At 58.9% G+C, this 23,018-nt stretch overlaps 2 protein-coding genes across 2 annotated transcripts; one reads left to right on the top strand and one right to left on the bottom strand.

Annotated features, from left to right (window-relative positions):
- Positions 1-7,710: 7,710 nt before the first annotated feature.
- GPRIN1 (G protein regulated inducer of neurite outgrowth 1) lies at positions 7,711-12,279 on the top strand. The gene is made up of 3 exons (XM_079320029.1): positions 7,711-7,802; positions 8,723-8,816; positions 9,019-12,279. Exon 3 carries the CDS (start codon positions 9,059-9,061, stop codon positions 10,445-10,447), a length of 1,389 nt encoding a protein of 462 aa, XP_079176155.1. The 5' UTR covers positions 7,711-7,802; positions 8,723-8,816; positions 9,019-9,058; the 3' UTR covers positions 10,448-12,279.
- A 180-nt stretch (positions 12,280-12,459) lies between these two features.
- On the bottom strand, positions 12,460-22,241 carry CDHR2 (cadherin related family member 2; the record flags this gene model as incomplete). Its single annotated transcript, XM_079320026.1, has 32 exons — positions 12,460-12,665; positions 12,877-12,937; positions 13,041-13,118; positions 13,228-13,341; positions 13,495-13,619; positions 13,727-13,787; positions 13,867-13,944; positions 14,044-14,118; positions 14,306-14,394; positions 14,474-14,576; positions 14,765-14,916; positions 15,031-15,080; positions 15,337-15,408; positions 15,654-16,268; positions 16,356-16,425; positions 16,704-16,940; positions 17,041-17,281; positions 17,365-17,426; positions 17,695-17,862; positions 18,075-18,230; positions 18,318-18,548; positions 18,628-18,734; positions 18,932-19,007; positions 19,150-19,293; positions 19,371-19,493; positions 19,805-19,894; positions 20,498-20,587; positions 20,798-20,851; positions 21,032-21,171; positions 21,251-21,316; positions 21,659-21,717; positions 22,150-22,241. The coding sequence occupies 32 exons, from the start codon at positions 22,239-22,241 to the stop codon at positions 12,546-12,548; spliced, it is 3,999 nt and encodes a 1,332-aa protein (XP_079176152.1). The 3' UTR covers positions 12,460-12,545.
- Positions 22,242-23,018: the final 777 nt, after the last annotated feature.

The raw sequence follows: 23,018 nt of genomic DNA, 5'->3' as shown, positions 1-23,018 counted from the left end.
TTGGGGCTGGCTGGCTGTTCCCCTAGAATATTTTTCTCTTCCTTTGTCCAATTCTGCCATCCATGAGCAAGCAGACCCAAACCAGCAGGAGAATGGCTTGCCCCCAGTGCCAGGGAGGCTGTAAAGGGGCTGGGGCAGAGGAGAGTGGGAGAAGCCTGGGAGAGCTGGAAGCCAGAGAGCAGGGAGAGAACTTGCTCAAACCCACACTTTATAGAAAGCTGAGTATTCATCTGTGCAGCACTCTCTTCACAACGGGACTGTGAGCCTCACCAGGGCAGCTCCCCTGGGTGCTGTGTGTCTGTAGGTGCATCTGACAGTGAACACCTGCTCCAGGTTCCCTGTCCACGTTTATGCTGTACTTGCTATCAGGGTTGTAATTTTCTAGAGAGAGGAGAGCTGTGAGGCTGGTGTCTGCCAGGAGGGTCCAGAGGTCCCCATGTAGGCAGTGCCACGTGTGAGCACCAGGCACAAATCTGGAAAAGCCTGGAAATGGGGTACACAGCTTTGTGGGAGCAGAGAGAGGGACAGGCACCCAGCAGCAGCAAGGAGCACTGCTGAGCATGAGGCTTTGAGATGGATGGAGTCACTCTGGGAAGATGAACCCAGACCTTGTGCTGACCTGACAGGAGCTGTCATGAGGTGCCATGGGTGGAAACCCCTCAAATACAGCCAAGGATCTCTGCAGCAAGGCAAAGGGCCCAAAAACAAAGGTGGATGAGATAAAGAGCCCTCGGGTACCTTAACTGACTGTTCCATGGTGTAGGACAATCCTAAACATAGTGGTGGCAGGAAGCTGGGATTTTTAGCAGTCTCCTGCTTTGCTCACTTTTTTCTGCTGCCCATGATTTTCAGTGCCAACACAGTGCCAACCCAATACTTTCGAGGGCATCATCTCCTCTGCTGATCTGATACAACAATGAAGACTGAAGATGCAGAAGAGCCAGCCAAGGTCATTCCACCCATCCTTGGTCCCTGCCAGCAAATGGAAGGGCTTGGGCTTTCCTTCCCCCAAATTATGTAACCTGCTACCTCCACCTGATGCTCCATCTTTCCTTGCTTTCTTTCTAGCAGGCAAGATATCAGTGTGGTGATGTGGCACCTTCCTGGGCTGCTGAACTCCTAAAGCCAAAGTTCAGCTGTGCTGCTGCTACTCAGGGTCTGTCAGGAGTGTGTGACATGAGTGGTCTGTACATTTGCTTTCTCTGGGGTGTATTCTCCCTCCTGATTCTCAACAGAGAATGGCAGGAATTAGGGTTTTGTGAGGTATCTCCAGCATGTTGCTATCACAGGGATCTGTTTTTAAGAAGCCAGCTATGGTGCTGTGGTCCTGGAATGCAGGAAAGTCCTGTTGCTGACCATACTCCTCAGAGATGGGTCTGTAGGACACGAGGGGCAGCCACTTTCTCTGTGGGCATTTCAGAGACATGCACTGACCACCACCCTATAAAGAACAGTACTGGGATGACTGGGCTCAACTCACCTGCTCATAGTCTTTTAGTGCCTTGGTGCTGATCCTTCTGGAATTGTAAATGGCTCTGTCTGTGTCCCCTGCACAGGTACAGCAGGCACCAGACTTGTGCAGGTGTTCAGCCCTCTTTGCCAAAGCCCTGCAGTGACATGGAGCAGAGATGGTGTGGGAGAGGGAAGCTGTGAGGACAAACATTTAACCTGACCCTTTGTGATGATAATAGCTCCCTCTCAGGAGCTTTTGCTGAAAAGCACAAACAGAAACCTCAGCGTAGCTGTTCTTGGTGAATGTTTTGGCTGGATAGAGACTGGGACCTGGCAGGACAGAGATCTCCTTGGCTGGTGAGAGGTTAGTGAAAAGCAGTCTGCTCATCTTCCAGCTCATCCTGTCTTTATCACCTCCAGAGCTCCTGGACGTGATGTTCTAAGCACAGCATGCTGTTCAGTTCCTAAGAGCCAATTCTGATAGAAAACAGATCCAGTGAGAAACAGCCCCTTGGTGGGCACCATGCAGCATCCAGGCACAATCTGAGAAATCCTGCACCTCACTCTCCTGTGCAAATGGCTGCCATGGCATCACCACAGAGCTGGGCCACTGGGGAGATCAACTTTCCTTACTGGGACAGAGGATTTTCCAGTTTGCCCTGAAGCCCTTATCAGCTTAGTACAGCTCCTAAAAGCAAAACTGACACTGCAAAACCAGTCCCAAAACACAGCAGAACTATCCGCACAGTAGTCAAGGTCTTCAGCTGTCTCATTCCCTGCTGTATCAGCGAAGCAGAAGGATGTGTGGAAAGAAAAAGGATCAGCATAGACAGGGCCATTCCTGAGGGTACTGCTGGCAGCAGCTCAGGGTGCAACCTTGGTTCAAAGCCTTCTCCATGGGGGAGGGAACTGAGGAGAGAGGGCTTGAAGGGATACACAGAGTGCCAGCAGGACTTCAGCTGTGTGTTTTCCAGTTTATTCCTCCCTGTCAATGCCTCAGGAATGGGCAGCTGGGGGTGCTGGATTGGGGCAGCAGTGCCTGGCCAAGAGCAGGAGCTCCTGGAGCTACAGCAGGGGGAAGCACCTCACCGCAGTTGTGAGCTGGACCTGGTCTGCAGGGAAGGGAGGGAAGGTCCTTCCTGGGAGGAGAGGAGAAAATGCACTGCTGGTACTCTCAGGGTCCCACTGAGCTCTCAGGCTCCAAAGTGGTGCTATCAGTTTACCCAGTGCCCCACTGAGTGGGTGTAGATGTTTGCTATCTAAAATATATCCCACTCCCCAAGTACTGATATCAGGGGCCAGCACGTCAATCCCAGGCCCTGTGGAGGTAGAAAAATCAGTCACATCTTGCCTTGCAATTAATTTGCTGAGCTCTAACCAAAGCATATGTGGAACAGGGTGGGTTCCACGGGCTGGTCATGGTCTCAGACACACCAAGGTGTGCCCTGACACCTGTGGTGCTGCCCATATTCCAGGACCACACCAGATTTCCTCAGGCATGAATGGCTTTGGCTTTCATGGGGTCTTTGCCTTGGCCCTCACCAAGGAAGAGTGTAGAGGTCTTTGCCTTGCGACCAGCACTCACTGAACTCTCACATGCTGAAGCAGGAGAAATCTTCGTTCCTCCCTGAGTCTGAGCAGGCCAGTGGGAGTACAGGATAATGTCCTAGTGAGGCCCCTGCCCAGTAGGAGGACCAGCCTGAGGGTTTCTCTACTCCAAATTTTCAATGCAGGCAAAGTAAAGTGTGAAAGAGCAGTGGAGCACCAGGGCAGTGACAGGCAGGGATGGTGGCAGCTTCTGTATCTGCTTGACCAGGCAGCTGCTGCCAGCACACACTGCTTACAGAGCTGGGACAAACCCACCACCTACAAACTCCTTCTTGGCCTTTTCTACAGTAAAAACCCTTGTTATTTTCTTGAGCTTGTGTTCCCGTGCAAGAACAACAAAACATAGTTGTTACTAGAGGTCCCAGAAAAAATCACAGAGCCTCAGTACAGCATCTGGCAGCTGCCCTGCCCTGCCTGATGGCTCCAGGGAGTTTAGTCACAGCAGCTGGAGACCCTGAAATGGAAAAAAGAGATGTGTGAACTCCTGCTCCCCTTGCCCTTCTAAGCCCTTGCTGATTTGCCCCTTCCCCCAGCACAGCAGGCAGTGGTGGGAGCATCCCCACTCCAGGCTCCCTCAGCGTGTCTCCAGTCAGATGCACCGACCCATAAACCAGAGTTCACCCCCCTCTCCCCGCCCCAAGCTGCTTTTCACAGTCGCTGGCTGAGTGTTACTCACTACAAACATCTCCCCCCACTCGTCAGAGCGGATCGCTGTGATACGCACGGAGAGGGAGGGCTGTGCAAATGGAGCGTGAGTTATGGGCTGTCGGCAGGGAAACGAGGAGTGAACTCACCCTGTATTTCCTTGGATTGATCCTCACACCCACCACGGCAACACAAAAAGGAACATCTGGAAAAGGCTGGGTAAGGCAGACAGATGTTCTCTGCCAGCTCACCTGCTCCCCAGGGGGAGGAAGTGGCACTCGTGACCGTGTTGGTGAATCCAGGCAAGAGGCCACCACTTCCCCATGCCACACATGGTTCCCTGGTAATGCCAGGAAGCCTCTGTGGAGCAGAGCTGAAGGCAGGACGGAATATGGACCTTGATCCTGCCCCAAATGCCACCAGCCAGAGCTGAATCCATGACAACCCAGGCACAGCGACAGCAATGCTTGACACTTCCTGATTACCACCAACATCCCAGGCTGCCAGTGGTGTATTCTGCAGCAAGACATGCCCTCACACATCTGTGCCCAGAGAGCATCCAGCACTTCCAAAGACCTGCTGATTCTCACAGTGCCTAATGAGCTTTTCTGACTCGTGGCCCCATCCCATGCCCAAGTCACCATGTGCTTTATGCTCCCTTTGTACTTACCCACCACAGTGCATTTGTGTGCTGTTAATGCAGCCATGGCTTTCACTTCATCAGCATGGATTGAGCTGCCAAACGAACCCCTGGGAAAGGAGAGAGAAGAAGTGAAAAGTCCCTGCCACTCTACCACACAGGCACAGAGGCACTGTAGGAAAAGCTTTCACTCTTCTGAAGCAACAGCATCTGGTAGTGATTAATGATTGTATTGATGATCACAGGGCAGGAGCATCTCACCTATGGAGACAGGATGGGACTGCTGGGGCTGTTCAGCCTGGAGAAGAGAAGCTCTGAGGAAACCTCAGAGCCCCTGCCAGTACCTAAGGAGAGCTGGAGAGGGACATTTTATAAGGGAGCGGAGTAATAGGACAAGGTGGAATGTCTTTAATCTGAAGGAGGATAGATTTAGATTAAATATTAGAAAGAAATCCTTCCCTATGAGGGTGGTGAGGCCCTGGCACAGGTTGCCCAGAGAAGCTGTGGCTGCCCCATCCCTCAAAGTGTTCAAAGTCAGGTTGGGTGGGACTCTGAACAAACTGGTCTAGTGGAAGGTGTCCCTGTGCATGGCAGGGGGTTGAAACTACATGATTTTTAAGATCTCTTCCAACCCATTCATTTATTATATATTCTCTATGTTGCTTCTTTTCCAGATCTCTTCCTCATCCTGTGCTGAGAGATCAAATGTGTGACTGGTCTGCTCCCCAGTGTCACGACCCAGCTCTGTCTGATTGATGCCGTGCTCGGGTCCCTCTCAGTGGCACAGAGCTGCTGGCAAAGCTGGGCCTCTCTGTGCCCCATCCCTGCCTCTGTCCCCAGCTAGCCCTGAGGCCATATCCCTGTCTGTACCCGGGAATATCCTGAACCATGTTCTCGACCACCAGGCTGCAGTGCCCTGGATGCAGTGTTCTGTGGCAGGGGCTGCAATTTGGGGCACCTGGGACCACGAGGTCCTGGCAGAGATCAGATATCACCCCCTAGCATATCCACACCAAAGCAGCTGGAAAAACACTGCTGTTTTTAGGATGCTTGGTGCTTTTGGATCTCTTGTCACCCCAAGGCACTCACAGCTCTGGGCATAGTGAGGGTCCTCCTGCGGGGGACGTGACCTGGGGGCCACGGCATGCACGGCTGTGACTGGGGATGGGATCCTGGTGCCCTCGGGCTTCCCCCGCCGCTGCCATCTGCCAGCACCCCACCACCTCCTCACCTGCCATCTCTGCCCGCCGACACCGTGGGCAGCCGTGCGTGAGAGCTGTGAGAGGCCGTGGGAGAGCTCCTGTCCTTCCCACCGGGCAGCGCCGCAGGGCTCACACTCCCCACCAGCCCCTGCCAGCCGGTGCCACCCTGGCACCGCCGGAGCGCCGGAGCCGAGCCGGGGCTGAGCCGAGCGCGGCGTGTGCCGTGCGGGATCCGGCGGTGCGGGGGAGCCCGGTGCGCGTTCACGTGGCGCTGCCCGTGCGGCGTGGGCGGTGGGCCACGGCTCCCGGGGAGGGGGCGCCGCGCTACCTGCGCCAGCACAGCACCCCCTCCGCCGAGGGAGAAGGCGCTTTTCAGGCAGCAGCCTGGCTCCTCCCGAGCCGGCAGCGCGGGAGTGCGTTGCCAAGGCGATGGGGACCATCTTACTCATCCTCCTCGCTATTGTTCTCCTGCCAGCCCTGAGGTGCCCGGGCGGGGAGAGGAGGAGGAGGAGAAGGCAGCCAGCCTGGGATGAAGGCTGCCTGCGGGGAGGGGAGATGGTCCCCATAACCCCCCCACCTCACCCGCCCGCTTCCCACCCCCCAAACCCCAGCCAGCTCTGCTGGGACGGGGACACGCTGGTGGCAAGATGCCGATGGGGATGGGGAGAGACGCTGCTGACGGAGCTTGGAGAGGCAGGTGGAAGCAAATGGCAGCAGGATGTGATCTGCAGCCTCCTGCCTGCAGTAAAGTCCCAGCCAGATGCCAGAGGACTTTTGTCCCCTCCTCTGCCGGGACTTGCCCCAGTCCCTGGTGTCCCTTGGGCCCCAAAGGGAATATGCCGGGGACAGGGTGTGATCCCATACAGGGCACCATAGGATGTAACCTCACACATGTGCCTCACGGTGAGTTAGTTCCCCCACCGCTGCAAACATACAATTGGGTCCGGCCGATGCTGCAGGACTGGGAGCAGCACGCAGGACCAAATGTGGGGACAAATACCTTGAGGAGGGGACACACTGATGGATGCAGGGATGCACCCCCCATTCCAGCCTTTCTAACCATCTATTGGAACGCTCATTGGTGACATTGGGGTGCCTTGCTTTGCCCCAGAGAGGGAGGGAGGGCAAGGATTTTTATTTAATTTCCATATCCTGCCTTCCTATTTTTAGCCTTCAGGGTTTTGTTCCAGGCTGGCTGTTTACTGAAAGAAGCATTTCCAACCTCCCTTGTCTCCAAGCAACCAGGTGTGCCAGCTCCCATGGAACCAGCCTTACCCTATAGTTCTATAGGGCCGGGGGAGCGATGCTAATGTTATCTTCAAGATGGGAAACCCTGTCTAACCTTAGTGCTCACCCCCCGGGACCCTATAGATCTATAGCTCCTGTCTCTGTGCTGGCATCTCTGGGTCAGGGAGGGGACCGTGGTCCCACAGAGTGATGAGGGGCAGTGGGAAGTTTTGCGGGTATGCTGGAGGTTTTTGGGGGGAATGCAGGGATGCAGGTGAGACGAGCAGGCCGCCTTCCCCCCAGCAGCGCAAGCAGGAGTGCGTGGGAAGGAGTTAGACAAAGCCTGAGCCCGGGAGCAGAGGCAAGCGCTGCCGGGAGCTAGACGGGGCCGTTCTTCCCTCCCCGTCCTCCCCCACCCTCGGGCGAGGGGTACCCGGGAGCCCATCTCCATCCCGCCACGCTGGCACGTTGTCCCGGTCCCTCGGGTTGACTGGGGTGCAGCCCCGTCCCCGGTAATGCCCGGGAGGGAAGCCGCCGTCTCCATCACCAGGTAGGAGGGGGACTGGGCTCTGTGCTGCTGTCACCCCCACCCACGGCACCTACGCTGAGGTTTGGGATCCTCTGACTCTACCGGCCCGGGCTGTGTGTCCTGCTGTGCCCGAGTGCACGGGGAGAGCCGGGATGCTCGTCCCTGGGGCAGCGGCGTGCTGATGCTTTGGGTACCAGGGGGAGCGGTGGGACTATGGGGGGCTCCCAGGACGAGCTGTTACGGTGACAGCGGTGACATCGGGGGATATGCGGGGTGCCGGGACCCCCCTTCTCCAGGCGGCAGCCGACTCTCCCTCGCCGCCCCACCGCTGCTGGGGGTGCCGGGGCGGGCGGCAGCCGGGGGGAGCGGCCCGGGGCACGGTACCGCCCCCGCCGCCACCGCCCCACGCATGCTCGCCGCCGCTGCCGCCGCCGCGCCGAGCCGAGCCGAGCCGAGCGGGACCGGACCGGACGGGACGGGGCGGGAGGTTCCGCCGCAGGTATCGGCGGTCCCGGGGCGCACGTGGCGGGACCGGGCCGGGCGCTGCCGTCGCCCGCCGGTTACCGGCACGGCCGTGGGGGTGATATGGGGGGTGGGCTGCAGCCCCGGGACGGGCGGCGGGGGCGGCTCTGCCTTCCCCGGGGGCGGCTTTGTCCGGGGCTCGGCCGGGGGAGCGGGCCCGGGGCGGGCAGACGCGTGTCCGTGCGTGCGGGTGTGCCCGTGGCCATGTGCTGGCGTGTGCGTGCCCGCGCGTGTGCACACGCGTGTGCCGGGGCTCCTTCGCGGACCATCAGCACCGGGCACGGCGCCACAGCCCCGCGGGAGCGGGATGCTGTCGGGGCAGGTCGGGATGCGGGGCCCTCCGGGGATCGGGGTGCTGCGTGGGAACCTACAGACGGGGCGGCGATCATCGCCTGCCGGTTCAGCGCTGCTGGGGGACGTCGGTGACCGCCTGGTCCCCGCTCCTGTCGCTTCTTTTGGGGCAACTCGCTCAGCTCCATTTATGTCCGCTCAGCTCTGCCCTTCTGGGGACCCCCGAGTGGCCGTGTCCGGAGGCATGGAGTGCCCCACGCCTCCGGGTCACATGTGCTCCCGGCTCTGTAAGGGACTCCGTGGCATTGACAGAGCTGGGGGACTCCTGGAATGTTTGGGGCTTCCTGCCCTGCTTCTGCCCCATGGGGCTGGGAAGGGTTTTGGGACAGCTGGGTGATCCTGGACCGTGCTCCCCTCTTGGGGAGAGGGAAGGGCTTGGGCTGCCCCGTGCTCCTGCCCTTCTCTGCAACCTCCCTTGGACCCCAGGCCCAGCTTACTCTCACCCCTCACTGTGCTCGGCTTCCCATTGACAGGAGGGGATTGCTGAGCCCCCCATTTCTCAGCCTGGTGCTCAGGACCATTCTCCAGCTAACACTCTCTCTGCAGGGGTGCCTGCACCGTGTCTGCCGCTCCACCAGCCACAGCAGCACCTGGATCCCACTCCCGGTCCTGCTGCGCCAGGAGAACGCTGACTTTTACGGTAGGCAGCCGACACTGTTCCTCCCTTCCCATGTGCCTGGGCACCGTATGCCACCACACGGGCTGTGCCAGGGACACTGAGTGCTCCAGGTGGCCACCCAACCTGTTGTCATGGGTGGCATAGAGAAAAACAATCGGCAGCAGAGGTGTGCTGGGGGTCCATGTGCTGCTTGCTCCTCACTGCCCGATCCTCTCTCTTGCAGACCCGAAGAGGGACTAGCATGGGAGAAGCCTTCCCTGGGCATGGGCAGTGCTAGGGAGCCCGAGGGGCTGCAGGTGCTGAGCCGGCAGGCCGGGGCTGAGGACGGCTGCGAGCCCAGTGCCAGCTGCCCTGGCTGCCCAGCCACAGGCGAGTGCCTGCCTGGCTCTGGCTGTGCTGCAGGAGCCCGTGCCATGAGGACCTGCTGTGTGCCTGAGGCAGAGTCTCACGGCACCAAGGCCAGCTCGGTGGCAGAGAAGAAGGTGCCATCACCAGCAGGACCAGCTCCTGGCCCACTTCTCCAGGACACCAGCACAGAGCAGAGTGTGGCAGTAGCAACAGGGAGCTGCGGAGGACCAAGTGGTGCTGCCCCTGCCTGTGGTCCCACAGCGATGGGGGTCCCCAACACCCAGAAGGAGGATGCAGCCCCCACTTCCCCTGTGCCCAATCCCTGTCTTCAGGCAACCAGCAAGGACATGGGGAGCACACCAGCTCTTGCCAAACACGTGGCATTTGTGGAGCCCACTGCAAACACTGGGACAGCTGAGCTTCCGAGCCAGGAGCAGCCCCAGGACAGCAAAGGGACATCACTGGTTGCTGCTCCCCAGATAAAGAGCAGTGAGGCTCCCAAGCACCCCCAGGGAGGCACAGCAGACCCCCCCAGCACCAGCACTGTGGGCACTGGGGGTCGAAGTGAGGCAGGACCAAGCTCCACTGCTCTGGACCAGGGCAAAGCCGAGAGGGGCTCATCCCGGGATGTGGGTGCTGGCAGCAACCAGCAGCCCCCAACAGCCAAGCAGCTCTGTGAATCCTACTCCTTTGAAGTGACCCCACCCCAGGACGCTGGGACACAAGACATGGGGACACAAGTGGACAACCGTGTGTCCCTGGTGTCGGTGGCCTTAAGCCCCATGAGTCCCCCATGTGGGGCTGCTGCCTTCACCTTCCCCAAGAGAGAGATGGCCTCTGCAGTCCCACGCCTCGAGCCCTCCAAGAAGGACGCGGAGATGCAGGTGTCCATGCCTGTGGAAACCCGCTCAGTGGCCACTGGGCCGATGACACCAGTAGCCAAGTCCCCGCAGACCTCATATCCTGAGGTGCAGGTGAAGGGGACGGTGCCGGAGGTGGTGGAGGAGGAGCCTCCGGAGCCCATCCGGGAGGTGAGCTGGGATGAGAAGGGGATGACGTGGGAGGTGTATGGGGCCTCCATGGAGGTGGAGGTCCTGGGCATGGCCATCCAGAAGCACCTGGAGAAGCAGATTGAGGAACACGGGCGGCAGGTGGTGGTGACCCCGCAGACCACCCGCACGGGCTCTGTCAAGGGAGGGCCCCGCACGGGCGAGGCCAAGAGGCAGCCCAGTGTCTTTCGGGCTCTGCTGCAGAACGTCCGGCGGCCCCGGTGCTGCTCCCGCGCCGGCCCTGCCATGGAGTGAGTTGCTGCCCGGGCTGGCACGGTGGGGGTGCCTCGGGGCTTCTAAGAGAAAGTGGGGATGTGTCCCTGCCCTGGCATCCTGAGACACCTGGTGCCAGTGTGCAGGGCTGTGGTGGTGATGGAGCACTGCACACTGGGACAAGGTGTCTCCTTTGCTGGGGTCCTCCCTGTCAGCCTGGGGTTCCCCCATGAGTGTAGCCTCATGGAGGTGCCTTGGGACATGAGACTGGTGCCCTGTCTCTGTGCTTGGTGGCTTTTTTCAGCATGAGGAAGCACATGGCTCCTTCCAGATGGAGGCAGCTACTCCTGTGCATCTCCTGCCCGTGGCACAGAGCTGAAGATGGCTCAGGATGGGTGCTGCTGGCTACCCTGAACTCTGGCATCCCAAGCAGCAGCTTCACTTCCCACTCTGGAGAGACACTGGTGCATCGCCCTGCCATTGTTTTGCTGTCCTGGGCTGTGCCACACTCCAACAAGCCCGTGGCTGTGCATGCATGGGTCCTCACAGCTGCCCATAGCAGGCACCAGTCCCCCAACTGCTCTGCCCTCTCTGCCCCACTGCCATGTTGTGGGTGCCCTGGAGCTGGGAGGATGTGGCCACACAGGACACCAGGACAGATTTCCAATGGGAGAGCCAGGGGCCAACCACGTATGATGGAGAGCTGCTCATCCCTGTCACCACGGCTGGAGGTGCTTGGGGAGTCTGTCCCCATGGCCTCCAGCTCCACCTGCCTGGAAGCAGCACATCCTTGCCACGGCTGGTGGTGGGCATGAAGCCTGCTCTGCTTCCAGGCCTGTCCAGGTGCCCCAGTGGTGCTGGAAAGGCCCCATGTGTTGGGGACATGGGCATGTGTCCTGCTGGCCCTGCTGGCTTCTCCTTGCCAATGGCAGCTGGGGACATGATGACTGCAAAACGCTGCCACTTTTTACAGCTGGGATTTTACAGGGTGGGTGGGAGGGGAGCTTTTATTAAACTGTGTTTGCATTTTTGGAGCTTTTTAAGAGATACTTTCAGACATGAGTGTCCTGCCTGGAGCCGCCCTCTCTGCAGTGGCCTGTGGGGCTGAGACCACCTTTTCCAGCACTGTTCCTACATTGCCTGTGCTCTGCTAGGATGAAGGATATTGGGAGTGAAGGGTCAGTGTCTGCAGGGGGGTGAATATCCCTGTGGTCAAGCCAACATCCCTGTGGCTGGCAGCACCTCAGTGTCCTGCCAAGACGTGGATCTTGACCCCCCCCCCCCCCAAGGATCAGCCCCACAGTGCCACAGCAAGGGGGCCCAGCTCTGTGTCCAGCATCTGATGGGCAGGAGGCTGCAAGGAAAGGGTGCTTGGAGAGCTGCACCATCCCCTCTGGGCAGAGGAACAGGAGGGCTTAAGGTGCCAGAGTCACCACTGCAGCCGTTTTCCTTCGTTAAGGGTAAAGTCTTGCCTGCCTAAACCCACATTGTACATCCTGGGCTTGTTTTGTCCCTGTGGGGCTGCAAAGGGCTTGCTGAAGTGCCAGCTGGCAGCCAGGACCATGGCAAGTGGCCACTCTGTACCGTGGCACTCGCCAGGACCTGGCTCTGCTCAGTGCCTTGGGCTGTGGGACTGGTGCCACGGCCATGCCAGGAAGACCAGAAGCCCTGGGGCATCACCTTGCCACCCTGCCCCGGGCTGTGCTCACCTCCAGCCCCGCACTGCCAAGCTGTGGCACACCAGCGCTGCAGCTTCATCACCTATCTCCTTTTATTCCTCTTAATTTCTTTTGGGGGTGGGGTGGGGGGAGGAAGGGGCGGGAGGATCAATCTGTCAATGTGGATGTTGGGTAATAAAACCTTACACAAACCTCTGCCTGGGGCTGCCTGCACCTACCTCCCCTGGGGTGGAGAGGGTCCTGGGGGACAAGAAGCTGGGTTGAGCCCCACAGTGGCACCTCCCTTCTGGCACCAGCTGGCCCAAAACCAGCACGACTCCCAGCTGACTGAGTCCCCTCAGCAGATGAGCTGATGGCCACTGTGCCCCTGTGGAACAGTTTTATTGCCAGACACTGAACATATCAACACCACAGCAGCTGCCCGAGTCCCGCTCCGGCCCCGTCGCGCCCCGTGAGCCTGCTCACAAGTCCGTGGTGGTGAAGGTGGTGTTGAGGTATCCTGTTTTGGTGGGCTCCTTCAGGTTCAGGGCAGCCACCAGCACCTCCTTGTCACTGGGGTCTGTTGGCTGCATTTTCACCTGCTGCAGGAGGAGAGCTTGGTCAGAAGGGGTGGGGACAGAGTGAAGGGCAGGGACTCCCGTCCTTCCCAGGAGCTGAGGGCTGTTAAGGGGTGCAGAGTAAAGGACAGAAGGGGTCCCTGAGGCCCTGGGGACCACAGCAGAGAGAAAAGGATTCAGGGTGCTCTGTCAGGACTCCCAACTGCTGAGCACTGGCAGCTCTTTGCACACTTACCTCGACCTCAACATTGTCGTCTGCTGGTGCATTTACTGTATTTTCATCCAGGGAATTCATGCTGTGGAGAATGGAGGGTGGGAGTTAAAAAAGGACCCAGGCACTGGAGAAGTGAGGTATGAGGTGACAGCCTGTGGCCTTTGGAACCTGCCAACAGAGCTCACCTGGTCACAGAGATGGAGTCCTCGTGGAAGCCCAGGTCATGGGAGGGATCGAGTGGGTGGTTCAGCATGGGGTTGGCCCTGGTCAGGGATGGGTGGCAGGTAAGTGCTGCCCCTTGGGGTACTGCAGCCCCTGGATGTGGGGACAAGCCTGGTCTCTCCCATCTGCTGCAGGGAGCCCCTCACTCACCCCTCAGCATTGTACTGGTTGGTCCCAGGGATGCCAGCTCCCTGCTGTGCTGTGGCAGGGTTGAATGTTGTGGCCACCTTCAGAGCCTTCATGGCATTCAGCTTCCTCTTGTAGCTGCAAAGCACAGGGATGGGGTGGGTGAGAGGGGCAGGAAGGAGCTGGACTATGGGATGGGGTGGGCAGAAGTGGGTTGGAGGATGGGGATGGGTCTGGGGGTGCTGGTGAGGATGGAGGTGGTGGTAGGAGGGGGTGCAGGCAGCGAGGTACCTCTTGGTGGTGAGTACCAAAACCAGGGTCATGATGAGTATGAAGATGAGCAGGAATGCTGCCAATCCTGCGATAATGCCAATCAGCTCTATCTCCTTGGTAGGCTTTGTCACCTCCCCGGGGCCCTGGCACAGAGCAGGGGTGAGGGCAGAGTTCCAGCCAGTGGAAACCCCCAGCCAGCCCCAAAGGGGTTGCTGCCCTCTCCCCATGCCCCTCGCCTGGCCCCACTCACAATGAGAGTCAGGCCCAGTTTCACCAGCTCAGCCAAGCCCACTGGGTCGGATGTGATGAGCCTGCCAAGGGAAGCAGAGGTGTGAGCAGCTGGGCTGGCTCCAGCACAAGGCAGTGCCCGTGCACAGCCCCAGCACTCACAGGTTCAGGTCACTGGCGTCCAGGGCAGTGCCATTGCTGTACACAAAGTAGGCCTCCATCACTGACTTGACATTCACACTGCAGAATCAGAGAGATGGGGGCAATGTGATGATGTGCCCTGCCCCAGGGTGACACCCCTGCTGCCACCACCATGTCCCCTTCCCCACCAGCACTCACCGGGTGTCACGGGTGTCCTCTATGCCTCGGATGGCCACCACGTAGACTGCTGTCTTGGTCACACTGGTCAGGGCCCTAGGAACAAGAGACAGGGGGGAAGCTGGGCTGGACATCCTGCTGTTCTGTTCATGGACACAGGAAGCAGATGGACCCCCTGAAGCCTCCTCCTCTGGTGGGGACCTGCCTGGCCCACCCTGTTCACAGTCCATGTAGCTGAGAGGCTCCAGCCATGCACCCCCAGCCCTGGCCCAGCACCCCTTACAATTTAATACTTTCGGTGTTACTCTGGACTTCTTCCACCGTTGTCAAGAACTGGAGCTGAACGCGGTAGCTCTGATCCACCGTGAAGATCTGTGTGTGGGGAGCAGGGGTGAGCAGAGCTGGGCCAGGCATGTGGTGTCCTGGGACAGGGGCTGGGGGTGACACTCACATTCAGCACAGTCTGTGCTCTGTTCACTGGTTCCTCACTATCCTTAGCCTCCACCGTCACCTGGTACTGCCCCTTCAGTGATTCATCAAGGTTGCTGGCCACCCTGTGAGGACAGGGACATCAGCTATCCCACTGCACTGCACAGGATGCCCTCTGCCATTCCTCAAGCTCTATCCTACCTCCAGGCCCAGGCAGGCTCCAGAAAGGCTTTGTCCCCTTTCCAGCCCTGGCCCTGCAGCAGGCAGGAGCTGAGCTGCATCCCCCCACCCTGGCCCAGACCCGTGGCCTCACTGGACACTCCCGATGTAGGTGCCCTTGTCGAGTGTTGTGGACACCCTGAAGAGGTTCTCGAAGGGCCGACTGGCCCCGTTGTCCTCCACAAGCACCACTCTGATGATGGAGAAGGTGATGAATCCCCCCAGCCCTGAATCAGCATCTGTGGCCTGCAGGGACAGAGCATGGCAGGAGCATGGGTGGGAATGGCCCCTACCTGACCATGGTGGGGACAACTGAACAAGGCTTCATGGACTGACAGATACAAGCAGGCAGCTCCTCACCTTCACAGTAGCCACTTGTAGGTCCACAGGAGAGACTTCAGGGACAACCACTGCCAGGAACAGACAGATGGAAGGTGCAGTCATGCTGATGAGCAGCCAGACTTGCAGCAGACCCCATGCCCACACAACCCCAGGGTTCCAAGCACCCACAGCCTTCAGGGAAAGCCCTGAGTAACCCCAGCCTGGCCCCCCACACTGCTCAGCCCTGCCCTGGGCCCGGGGAAGATCCTTGCTGCTGATGAATGTGACAGGGCATGTGTGGGTGCAGCAAGGAGCCCATGAGATGTGCCAACCCCAGCTGCTCACCAAAAGTCTCTGAGATGGCATCGAAGACTGGCGTGTTGTCATTCACATCAGTGATGATGATCCTCAGGGTTTCTGCAAATGTCCCAAAAGCAGAGCTCTGATCACCAACAAAGCAGCCCTGCAGCACCATTCTCTGCTTCTTGTGGGAGCCCTGTCCCCCCAAAGAGCTCAGGTCAAAAGAGCTGGGGACACCCTCCCTCCTTAGTCAAACCACTCAGGTCCCAGGTGCCCACAGCTTCTTGTGGGAGGGGGGAGAGGCAGGTGCCAGCCCTGCCATGCCCAGAGGTGGTGGCAGGAGCAGGCAGTGGGGGCTGTACCGTTCTGGCTGTATTGGTTGCCCTTCTCAGTGAACAGATCCTCCACCCGCAGCATCAGCAGGACCCGGTCACACAGCTCGTAGTCGATGTCCGAGCTGTTCACCAGCACTGTGCCATTGGGTGCCAGCACGAACCAGTCCAGGCACACGTCCCCAGCACTGCTGTCCCCCTCGAAGCAGGTGACCCCCAGCTCCTCAAAGACCAGCGAGTGGTTGGTGTCAGGGTCGAAAGCGTTCAGCGTGTGGATCAGGCCCAGCTGTGTCCCGTTCTCAGCCACTGACACGTCCTGCAGGGAGCCTGGCAGAATGCTGGGGGGCTCATCATTGATGTCTAGGACGTGGACTATCACTGAGGCGTTGGCCTTGTCCCCTGGGTTGTCTGCAGCCGTGTTCTCTGCCAGCACTGTCAGGGTGAAGAACTTTGGCACTAGTGTGTCATAGTCCAGGTTCACATCAGGGTCTACAGACAGCTGCCCACTGTAGTTCCCTGGCCCCAGGCGGGATGAGCGGATTAAGAAGTTGCTGGAGCCACTGCTTCTTTCAAATTGGAATGAAATGCGGGAATTGATCTCTGTCCGGTCGGCATCTGTGGCATTCACCTCACCCACAAAGGACCCTGCAGTTGGAGACAGACACTGAGTGAGCAGTGGGCACTGACTCAGGGCCACTACTGGTCCCACAATCCTGGCCATGCAACTTCTACCTGGAGAGCTTTCAAAGACTGAGAACTCATAGGACTGGTTGAGGAACACGGGAATGTTGTCATTCAGGTCCTGCAGGAGACAAAACCTGTGGCTGTAGCCCTTCCAGGAAACAGGATTCCCCACAGCCAGCTGGGGACAGGAGTGTGGGCACCTGCCTGCCCACAGGCAGGAGCTACACAAGCCCTCTCCTGCCTCCCTGCATCAGCTATTCACTCTGCCCCCACAGAAAGCCTGGAGACACGGCACCTCTGCCACAGCCAGGGATTCCACATCCCCGCCCTGCCCATCCATCCCTGTTCCAAGCCCCAGCCTGCCCCAGCCTGTCCCTGCTTGTGCCCAGGGCTCACCCCCACGGTGATGGTGACGTTCACCGTGGTGTTCAGCTGTGGCTTGCCGTGGTCATACACCATCACTGTCACCACCATCTGTCCACGCTCGTCTTCCAAGGCCTCACAGTCCAGCGGCTCGATGCTGTGCATCTCACCTGTGTCTGCATTGATGGTAAAGTTGTTGCTGAACAGCCCTTGCAAGATCTCGAAGCCCAGTTTGCTGTTGGGGCTGTCAGGCTCGTCATTGTCGATGGCCTGAAAAGGTCAGTGTTTGAAACAGGGACTGTCAGGCACCTTGGGCACAGTCCCTCCCCTCTGACAGCCTGTCAACCCCCGCACCTCTGTTGGTCCATACCTGGATCTGTGTACTAACATTCTGCCCCTCGTCCACTGAGATGAAGTAGGAGCCAATGACGATGGGCGGGTTGTCGTTGGCATCCAGCACGGTGATCTCCAGCACTGTCGTGCCCACCTGGTTGCCCCCATCCTTAGCCTGGAGGTTGGCGTAGTAGATGGAGCGAGTCTCCCGGTCCAGCAAGCTCCCGTTGTACACCAGCAGTGCCCCGGTCGTGGCGTTCACCATGAAGGTTGTAAGGCTGTGGCAGACACAGAGCCTTCAGGCCTGGAGCCCACTCTCCAGGGTGCTGCCCTGGCAGTGGCTGGCTCTGCTCTTACGTACATGGTCTCTGGGAGCAGCTGGTAGGTGATCTGGCCCAGGACGCCGCTGTCTGGATCATAGGCCTGTAGGACAGAAGGAACCATATGGTCAATCAGTTTCAGCCCTCAGAGCAGTGATGAGTCTGGGGCAGTGGCTGTTGGCAGTGAGCACTCAAAAAATACGGCCCTGATAGGCAAGGGGTCCCACCCTTGAGTATCCACCGGCCTTGACTCCTTCCTGTGTGTATGAAGATATCAGTGCCTTCAGCACAAGCTGTATCACAAGTGATAGGTGTGCCCAGTGTCCTGCTTGGGGATATTAGGTGTGCCCACCCCCTGATCAGTGCCTGACCGTGATGTTTGGGGAGATGATGGTGCCATCGGGGCTGTCTTCCACCACAGTCAGGCTGTAGGTGCTCTGGGGGAACTCAGGGATGTGGTCATTGCTGTCGATGAGGTCGATGGTCACGGTGGCCGTGGAGCAGCAGTCTGTAGGGTTCCCCGTGTCATTAGCAATGACCTGCAGGATTGAAAGGGACCGTGTCTCACGTGAGTCCCCAAACATTAGAGAGACCTGTCACACTCCAGCCCAGCTCCCCTACACCAAACAAACTGCCAGGGCAGAGCCCTGTTCTGCTGTAGCTCCTGAACTCTGCAAGAGAAGGGCCGTGTCCCACTGTATGCAGGAGCAGGAACTGCCTCCACAGAGCAGGCCAGCCCTACAAATCCCACCTGCACCATCATGACATGGCTTATCTCGTAGTCCACTAAGGATGAGTTTTGCACCAGGATCTGGACTTCCCCTGTGCCTGCAATCGTTGTGGGGAACACAGTGAAGGCGTTGGCATTCAGACCCTGCAGGCTCAGCTCAAAACTGCCATTGATGCCCTGCCAGGGAGGGACAAGAGCAAGGGTGAGTGGTGCAGCCAGGACAGACACTAGCACCACAACCCAGCACCATGGACAGGCTCCTACCTTATCTGGGTCGTGGGCAGCGATGTTGAGGTTGGACACAGGCAGTCTGGTGGAGGAGTGCTCTATGATGCTGCCCTTGAAGGTGTTCTGAGGACTGGCAGAGAAGTTGCAGGTGGACAGGGAGCAGTTGTAGAACTGGGGCTTGTTGTCATTGACATCAGTCACCGTGATGGTCACCAGGGTGCTTGTCTGGGCCACATTGCCATAGATATCCTCATGCTCCTCACGTGCCTGGGCAGGAGGAGAGAGCAGGTTGGAGGGGCCCAGGGAGAGGAAGAGGATGATGTTCCCCTTGCTACCTCCTACTCACCGTGACATTCAGCAGCACTTGCTCGCTTGGCAGCTGCTCACGGTCCAGGGGCTCACTCACAGTGATGATGCCCGTTATGTTATCGATAACAAAAGGAACGTTGGCATCTAGGACAAAGAGACAGCAGGAACCAGTGGCAGCCACTGGGAAAGGCAGGCCTGGCCCACTCTCTGCCAGCAGGTCAAGCTGGCAGAGCCTTGAGTGCCCAGAACTAGTTTCCAGGGTTCCCCTTGCTCCCTGACCACCCCTCATGCTCATCCCACTGTGTCATCCCCTGCCTGACCCATTCTGCCCCACCACTCACTGGTGATGATGTAGAAGATTTTATCATTCACCCCTGTGTCTTGGTCCATGGCAGTGACAGTCAGCACACTGGTGCCCTGTGGGGACATGGCCATCAGGGGAGGACCTATGACATCTCTAGCTGCCCACAGGCCTGGTGGCCCAGACACTTCAGGGCATAAGAGTTCCCAGGGAGGGCCAGGGGCAGGGACATGACACTGGGGCAGGCAGGCTCCTGACCAGGTCACAGTTCTCAGGCACAGAGCCCGAGTAGGGCTCATTGAGGAACCGTGGCTCCAGGTTGGGCACATCCTCAATGATCACGGACAGGTAAGTAGAGCTGTTCTGGACGACCCAAACATCGTTCAGCATTCCCCCACCATCCTGAGGAGCAGAGCACCTGTCAGTCCCACAGCCCCCTCACCTGGCAGCCCTGCACCCCCAGCCCAGATGGTCCCCACCTGGGCAAGGATCTTGATTTGGTAGAAAGTGTTCTTGGCATAGTCCAGGGAACCATTGAGCACCACACTCCCATTGGACAGGATGTAGAAGAGCTGGAGATTCTTTGCGTTGTCTGGCGTTACCTGAGCAGAGGATATCAGCCTGTGTCACCAAGGCAGGGAGCAGAGGTGACCCAGCAGAGATGAGGGCTCAATCCCCATCCTTCTGCCAGGCTTGCCCCGTGGGACCCCTGACCACCTGGCTCATCCCTGGCCTGAAACTGTTCAGCACCTTGCACCCAATCTCCAGTGGGTCCTGATCCAAAACCTCCCTGCACCCCCACAGAGATGTGTGACTGTCCTGGCCGTGTTCCCCAGCACCTCAGCACTGCAGGGGTGGCCCAGAGGTGGAGTTTGGGTATGGTATGACCTACTTCCCAATGCTCTGTGCTCACCTCCTCGATGCTGTAGTTGACTTTGGAGGCATTCCCTGTGTCAAAGTCGATGGCACGCACGGTGTAGAAGATGCTGTGTGGACTCGTGTTCTGGGCACACAGAGGGGTGGTGGTAGCAGAGAGGGGGGTGATGCTGGGCCTGGACTCTGCCAGCCTGGCCCTGGGATGTCCTGGCCCTACAGGGCTGCAGGTACTGCCCAGTGCCATGGGACACACAGGGACGAGCTGCTGGCCTTGCTCAGGCCGGGCAGAGGCTGGACACCCTTGCCACCCTCCCTGGAGCCCCTTGGGAGCAGAGGCTATACCCCAACCCTGGAGTTGTTGGACTGGGGGTCAGACTCAGCCCCACACCCCAGCTACACTTTGATCCAGCACCACGCTGTCCTGGGCTGACAGGTAGCTTGGGCACACCCTGAACAGAAACTCATTGCAAGGGCAGAGTCCCAGTCTCATTCCGGTGTCTCAGGTGACACAGAGGCTCCCATTGGGAATTGCCCTGGCACAGAGTCCTCCCAGCTACTGACTGCACCATTGATAACCCCATGCCCAGACACACTGTCACCACACACCCAGGTGTGGGGTCACAGAGTTCCCAGCCTGTTGTTGTCCCACTGCTGGCACACCCATGCCACAGGAGCCACCCAGCACCCCCACCCTGCTGCCTGTGGGGGCTGGGAGATCCCAGGGAGGTACCTCGGGGATGGTGGCAACATATGGCAGGTTTTGGAAGACAGGAGCGTTGTCATTACGATCCTCCACGATGACGGTGATTTTTCGGGAGACCTACCAGGTGTCAGAGAGGGCACAGGATGGGTGTGTGGGAGATGGTGGCCAGCAGAGCTGGGTGCAGTTCTGGACCCCATGCCCACCCTGGCCAGCCAGTCACCATCACACACCCGCTTCCAACTGCCTTCCCACTGAGCCTCATCCATGGACCTGTCCATGGGGATTCCCTTCCCACTGCAGCCACCCACCCCTTGCCCCTGCACTCACCGGGTCATTTACACCATCAGACACTGTGACAGTGAAGGTGAGCCTGGCCTTGACCTGAGGAGATGCAAAGCAGGACTTAGGGTCGAAGTGGAACTCAATCCTTGGACAGTTGACCCCCAACCTCTGTGAGGACAACTCTCCCTCCAGGAGCTGGGTTTTGGGGCTCTGCCCTCCATCCCCATACCCCTACTCAGGGCCCATACCCCTACATCTGACCCCATCCTCTGCCCACACCTCACGGTCCAGGGAGTTCCTCAGTGTCACTCTGCCTGACTGGGAGTCGACAGAAAAGTAGAAGGCGTCTTCGTCTCCGATTTGGTAGGTGAGAGGGTCATTGTCTGAGTCAGTAGCCTCCAGCTGGAAAGCAAACTGGCCTGGGGGCACAGGCAGTGTCAGCACCTGCCTGAGCAGCCCCCAGTCACTGCTCTGACACCCCAGGCCCTTCCTACTCACCCAGCTGCAGGTCCTCAGGCACGTAGACGATGATCGTGTGGATGATGGGGACTGAGTTTCCTGAAACTACAGGGAAGAGGAGCTGAGCACCACCACTGTGCTGGGCTCAGCTGGCAGCTCCATGTCTGGCAGCACCTCCTCAGCTCCAGCCCCAGCTCCCAGCCATGGTTTGGGTCTCCATGGGAGGCAGGGGAAACCCCATCTCTCTTGTCCTTGTGCTCATCCCACACCTCCAGACCACACTGCAGCCCCCATGCTTTCCCTACCGTCCAGCCCTGCCCTGCCCTGGCTCTCCAGTGGGGCAGCTGTTTTGGGGTTGCAGCTTCCCCCAGGGAACTCAGAGAGAGTATTGGGGGTTGAAAGCAGCTCCAACACCTCCCACCCACCCATGCCAAGAAGAGTCCTTACCTGTTGCCAGGAGAAAGGGGAGCAGCACCAAAGAGCGCCATGCCATCCTGCCAGGATGCCTGTGGGTACACACCAGGGAACAAGCACCTCAGAGACTGAGCCTGCCCCCAGATCCCTCCCAGGGAGCAGCCACCAGGGCAGGAGAGCTGCTGGTGGGGACTGTCCCCTCTGCTGAGCTGGGCTGGTGAGCAAACACCAGGCTCCACACTCACTTCTGGGCATGGGCTCCCTGAGGACAGGGTTGACCTCCAGCTAAAAGAGACTGTAGATGTTCCTGGGGAACCCCAGGAGCCTGTCCTAGGCATGGCTGGAGCCTCCATTTCTTGTGCCCAAGCAGTGCCTGGAGTTAAAGAGCAACCTATGGCACAACCACGGTGTCTCCCTCCTTGTGCCAGGGCCTGTGGGCAGCTCCAGAGCTGACAGACACCCCCACCTCCCCCCCATGCAGCAAGGTGCCCGTGGGGGCTGGGACAGGGGCTGACATCCCTTACCTGTGGCTGTGTCCCTGGGGATGCTGCCTCTGCACTTGCATCTTGACACTGCCAGACCTTTGCCTCCTGCCATAAACACATTCATCAATCATTAACTGAAATGAAAGTGTAAGAAATCCCTCTCCTGTCTTCCGTATTCCTTGTGCTCATCCCACAGTTCCCACCCAGTCAGCTTCAGGCTCAATCCCCAAAAACAGGTCCCCAGGTATCCATACTGGGTGCTGTCCCTCAGAATTCAGCCACCCAAACCTGCATCCATGGGGCCCCAGCTCCCAGAAGGGGTGTGGAGCCTGCAGGGATGCAGAGGGATCCCGACCACCCCAGGAGACCAAAGGGGGTTCAGGGAAATGTCCTGCATCCCCTGGACTGGGGACACTGGGGTCCTACCAGGACAGGGGGTGGGCACCAACCTTGTGGTGTGGCCACTGGGGTGGGTGCCTGGGGCCCCTCTGCACCCCCTGCCACCCACTCCCCTCCCCAGGGGCTTGGCCCAGCCTCCCTGACCTACTTTAGACCCGCTAGGGACAAGGGTGGATTGTCCAGCTCTGCTCAGGCAGAAAAGGGCTGGGAGCTGGCAGTGGGGGGGCATTGCCAGTCTGTTGGACCCCTGCATCTGTGCCCTATTCACTGGGGAACCCACAGGGCCTGGATACTGGAGAAACTCTGGAGTCTCCCCAAACACTCAGCCTGTCCTGAGGTTCCCCCCTCACCCTACACCTGGGTCAGAGAACCCCCAGAGAAGGGGCTACAGGGGACAGACTGTGACCATCCCTTAGCAAACCTCTCCTGAGCTGGTCCAGGACCACCCCAGCTCCTGCAAAGGCTGCTCCAGGACATCCTCACAGACACCCCATGAATGTCTGGGGTTA

This window comes from Erithacus rubecula (assembly GCF_903797595.1).
Source record: "Erithacus rubecula genome assembly, chromosome: 16".
In the NCBI taxonomy this organism is placed as follows: Eukaryota; Metazoa; Chordata; class Aves; order Passeriformes; family Muscicapidae; genus Erithacus; species Erithacus rubecula.
This window is presented reverse-complemented; position numbering and strand designations above follow the sequence as displayed.